This window comes from Octopus sinensis, linkage group LG4 (genome assembly GCF_006345805.1).
Source record: "Octopus sinensis linkage group LG4, ASM634580v1, whole genome shotgun sequence".
Lineage (NCBI taxonomy): Eukaryota > Metazoa > Mollusca > Cephalopoda > Octopoda > Octopodidae > Octopus > Octopus sinensis.
The window spans coordinates 65,870,206-65,875,314 of record NC_043000.1 but is presented as its reverse complement, the minus strand read 5'-3'; the positions used below and the strand labels follow the sequence as shown (position 1 = coordinate 65,875,314).

The window sequence follows — 5,109 nt, the reverse complement described above, 5'->3', positions numbered from 1 at the left end:
TCTTCCAATTTATGTCTTCAATTATGTCAGGCAACCAGACTTTTCTTGGGCGTGAAGAAGCATTCTTGGGAATTTTACGCTTGTTATCGCATTGTGGCATCATTGTCATTTTTGTAATTCTATCAATTCCTCCTGAACATCATCCTCACAATCGATTGCATCGACTTCAAATGGATTGCTATACCAATTTAGAATATTTAACGCAATGACATCTTGAACTCGCTCCACCATGTTATCGAGTAATGATTGTAAATAGTTATGATATGTAGTTAAATCCTCATCAGCCAATTCATCTTTTAAAGAATCAAGTTGTGGAAATTGATAGAATTGACGTTGTGAAATGGTAGTCTTATACAGCACCAATTTCGAAATGAAGGTAGTGATAAATGATTTACAATCAACGAGAATTTTTCTGTTTCCTTGTAATAACTTATTCAAATCATTTAATTTTGTGAATATATCACAAAGAAAAATCATATCGCACCTTGCATCCATCAATGAAGCGGATGGTGGAGTATCTTCAAAGAAAGATGATTTTATGAAACAGTTCAACAAAGCGTAAAACACAGTTTCCTTTTGATAGCCACCGCACATCAGTATGGTATGAGTTTAGTATAGTCCTCGTCATTTCTCAGACAGAGTTGAAGGAAAATTCAATCAGACAAGGGTCTGGACTTCGATTTGTTCTCAGTCCTGATAACTAACTGTAGCGCATCATTCAATCTACCATTCATATTTTTTGCCACTAACAGCTGCCGGTGTGCCAAGCAATGAGTAGTTAGTATCTGGTGAGAGATTTCACTATTTGGGAGAGATGAAAAACCTCTGTATCTTCCTGTCATCGAAGGGGATCCATCAGACGCACTGGCAAGAATATTACTGAATGGGATATTATGTCCAAAAAGAAAAGACTTGGGAGTATGAAAAATAGTTGCAGCTTTTGAATCAAGTGGCAATTTCTCTGTGAACAGCATTTCCGCACAAGGATGAAGGTCTTCATTGAAATACCGGATATATACCATCATCAAATATTAATTGTCCACAACAGTTGACTCATCCAGTTGTATAGAAAATTCAGAACTCTGGAGAATATTAATGAGCTGATGTTTGACATCGATGGCTGTTTCATCGATGCGTCTAGAAATAGTGCTATTACTAAGTGGGATGTTGACAAAACCTCTTCGATAACTGGCCGAAGTAATGTTTCTCCAATTGTGTGAGATTTCCCAGACTTAGCAACAAGCAATGCAATATTGTACGATGCAATCAATCCGTCATTCTCCTGTTTACTAGTTTCTTGGAGTAGCGTCTTGAAAGTTTGTGTTTGCTTTCTGAAAGAGGAGCTCAATTGCAAGAAGTATAACAACAACTTGTCCTTATTGTCAGTATGCTTTGCATCAAAGCGATACTTCAAGCGTGAAGGTTTCATTGCTTCGTTGGTCAATGCTTGATGGCAAAGAAGGCACATTGGTAACTGACAGTCCTGAGGAGAGGGAATAAATCCAAAGGATAAATAATCACTACTGTACAGTCAACAAATTTTCTTGACTGGAAATATCATCAATAAAGGGAAAATGTGAAAACAAATTTCCACGGATGGCATCAAAAAGGCAGTATGGTATTCCCAAAGAGAAGAAGAAGTCAATAGAGCAGAGTTAGATGACATGTCTTTACTGGAGTAAATACAGATCTAGTTCGTTTGGCTGCCATCATTTCAAAAATTAAAGTTTATCGAAAGTTTTAAAATTTAGCACATTAATGTACCATTCCATGTTACATTGTTGGAGTTGTTCAACTTTTTCCAGAAAAATGTTTTTAAAAAGTTATAGAGGTTTAAAATTTATCATTTTCACCCAGTCAAGAAACACGATTTCAAAGCTGCCATTTTGTGCGTGACTGCACATTTTGTCAACATCCTGAAAATAACACTTGTGTTTTGATATGAAACCACAGAATTACGTACGACATATAACCCCTCATAACTTTTTTATTTTTCGGAGTTTTCAGAAAATTTTTGCGAATTTGAATTCTATACGCAGGACTTCATACGATTATGCAAAATAAAATTTGTAGTGAAGCGTGATTTAAGGCCTAGGCCTAATTGGCCGCTATTTTTAGTATGCATGACAACCATCTGAATGACTGCGACAAAAATATTCGATCAATAAACAACTCCACTTTTTTAATACAGTATGAGTAGTCAAATCGATAAAAGCGCATCCTTATTCCAGGCATGCCTAGATATCAGTAAATGCAGACTTAATCTCTAAAAATTCATTGTCACCCACAAAACGTTCTTATCGCCCACCAAAATCTCAGATTACCCACCATTTTCTAGAAATTCGCGCATCGCCTACCTATAAGTTGAAATCGCCCACCGGTGGGCGATATCACCCACTTTGGGAAGCTATGGATTAAATGCTTTAGCTCTTAATATCAGGACTATTCCAGTTTTCAAAGCACGCTATAAATCAGATTGCTTTGTTTGAGGAGATGGTTTTCCAATTTCTATTGTCGCTTTATATTCCCCTATTGTTTGTTATACATAGGTTCAATTTCAACAATGGAATTTCAAATATTTCAAATGTTTCTCTGGTGGGTATCTAATTAACATCTATGTTGTTATCGTATACTGATCCCGTAGAATTTTTGCAGATTGTTTTCAAAGGTATGGCTTTGAGAGTGCTATTTTATCTATCATTCAGGACCGATATACTGTGTTTTAAGCAGTGAGTGCTTGTGCCATGTGTGTTCATTGTTATGTTATATTGGGCTGTCAATAAATTTGTTCGAATTTTTCCATTTCTTTTAATCATTATAATTCAACAAGTCTAACAAATCAGTTAATATATCCTTCTTCATTGTTCACGACTTCTTGCCACCATTCCACTAACTTGTCGATGTCCTGACCTGCTGAAATCACCGAGTCTTGACTCGAAGAATTCATCGAGCCATGTTTTCACTTTTTAGTCATGTTTGAAGGAAAAGCTTCGCAGACTGTTGGACAGAGACGAAAAAAGTAAGAATTTGAAGGTGCTGTATCAGAAGAATACGGTTGGTGCGGTAGAACGTCCCAATACTTTTGGTCAAAATAGCGACGTGGGAGCGAGTGTTGCCGTACTGAAGAAGTACGCCGTGTCGCCAGTCAGATTGTTTCAGCTGGATTACCCCATTGAGCCGATGCATTTGCTGAACGTAAAGCTCTACATTAAGCGTGTGGTTGTTTTCAAACGTTTCGTATCAAACATTTCCCACCAAACCCAGAACATTGTCTTGCGTATATACAACTCTAGTTTGGCTCGAGGAGTTGCGAGCTTGTCGGGATTCAGCCATTCTTTCCTCTGCTTCATAGTGATGCAAAGACACCATGTTTCATCAACAGTGACGATGTGGTAAAGAAATCTCTGTTTGTCCACAATTATCCTGGTGTCGAATGAGCAAACTGGTGGGGATAGAGGAGTGCTGGAGTTTGTTTCTTTTGTTCAGATAATGTGGAGCCCATGCACCAAGCTTTTAGCCATTACCCATCAAGGGAAGGTGACGGGCGACGGTGTCATGCAAGCGCTCTAAGGCAATTCCCACTTTAGTGCGGATCCTCGTGGAAGAGCTGGTTCAATCGATCCTTATTGAACTGGACAAGATGGCCATAACACGGAGAATCTGTGAAGTTGAATTTCCATGTCCTGAAGCGTGAGAACCATTTTTGTGTTTCCGTACAGTTCTTTCAGAAATAGTGCCTTCTCCGTAGGTAGCTCAAATATCTCGAACGGCTCTAGAACTTTGATTAAAAGCTAATAGAAGCAGATGTCGAAGATGCTAATTATTTCTACTTGACTCCCCATCGCCATATGTTCGAGAAAAAGGTAAAATTTATTAAAATTTCAAAATCGATAAAAGAGAAAGATTACAGCAATAATAATAAAAAAAACATTACGATAGAGTATATTTCGTATTAATTCAAATAAAGCTGGAAAGAAACGAACGAATTTATTTGATAACCCAATATTTCGGTGCATCATTCGATACTTAATTTTGTTAATTTTCCTTGAAGGGTTAATTACTGTCATTTGTATGTTACTCTAACAATCGTATATTCTGTGCTTTAACTTCTGTATTTTGTAACGATATATTGTTTATTTAATCTGTATAATCTGCTGTGAGTATGCAAGCGTATAGGAAATTGTGTAACTGTATTATAGAACTGGGTGCCATAATGTTGAGGTTTGCTATCTTTCAATTTTACGGTAGTGATAGCGAGCCTGAATCTTTAGTAGCCTTTAAGAGATCTTGCTAAACGCATGCTTACAATGAATGCGAGTTACATTAGCCTGTTGTATTTTAGCTGTCTGATACATATAATGTCGGTTTCTTGTTCAGCTGTTGTAGAAGGCTGCCAAATTCAGTGACATCGAATCTAGCAGAAGCGAGATTCGGTGTCACTGAAAAAATACGGTGATTTGAATTGGTAATGTTTAAACTATTAACATACTTCTTGTTATTCTCATCGGCAACAGTAATATTGCAATCGCTATTATTACCATTATTACATTATTAATATTACTACAATTATTTCCTTGTTTACAGAGCCACCAAAATGATTTATAACACTAACTCTTTAAAGCTTCAATTTCTAACTTAGACAACCAATGTCCTCTTTTATTGTATATTTTAGTGTTATCCGCGTGGTTGAATATTGTTTATTTTTATTTTTATTATTTTTTCATCAGCTATTCGTTGTTCTGAGCAAATTGTATCTACATATATTTACTTCCATTATCGATAAGTTATTTGATCGTCCTTTGATATGGGAATATTTATGACGGCCTGAAAATAGTTTCTGACAACATTCAAATTTATTTCTTTTGTTCATCTTGTTCTTTGTCTCGTTGACGCAGGATAACAATGTCACTGTGTTCTCCCTGAGAAAATAAATTGCTGCCCGCAACTCTATGCTTTTCTAATCATAATCGCGTTAGTTCTTGGAGAAAATTATTATTATTATTATTATTATTATTATTATTATTATTATTATTATTATTATTATTATTATTATTATTATTATATGAAACCTCACACCTTATTTTGCTGAGTATGATGGAAAGTGTCAGC

General features: G+C 36.0%; 1 protein-coding gene across 1 annotated transcript; it reads right to left on the bottom strand.

Annotated features, from left to right (window-relative positions):
- Nucleotides 1–1,024: 1,024 nt before the first annotated feature.
- Nucleotides 1,025–3,350, bottom strand: LOC115210460 (zinc finger BED domain-containing protein 5-like). The gene is made up of 2 exons (XM_029779064.1): nucleotides 3,261–3,350; nucleotides 1,025–1,483 (listed from the first exon to the last, which is right to left on the bottom strand). Exons 1-2 carry the CDS (start codon nucleotides 3,348–3,350, stop codon nucleotides 1,025–1,027), a joined length of 549 nt encoding a protein of 182 aa, XP_029634924.1.
- Between the last annotated feature and the right edge of the window lie 1,759 nt (nucleotides 3,351–5,109).

What these genes read in the sequence shown, in the direction of transcription:
- LOC115210460 (XM_029779064.1), bottom strand. Translation starts at nt 3,350, where the DNA reads ATGAAGCAGAGGAAAGAATGGCTGAATCCCGACAAGCTCGCAACTCCT. An exon ending in TACGCAAGACAATGTTCTGG is followed by an intron (nt 1,484 to 3,260) that starts GTTTGGTGGGAA and finishes CCCTCTCCTCAG; the next exon opens with GACTGTCAGTTACCAATGTG.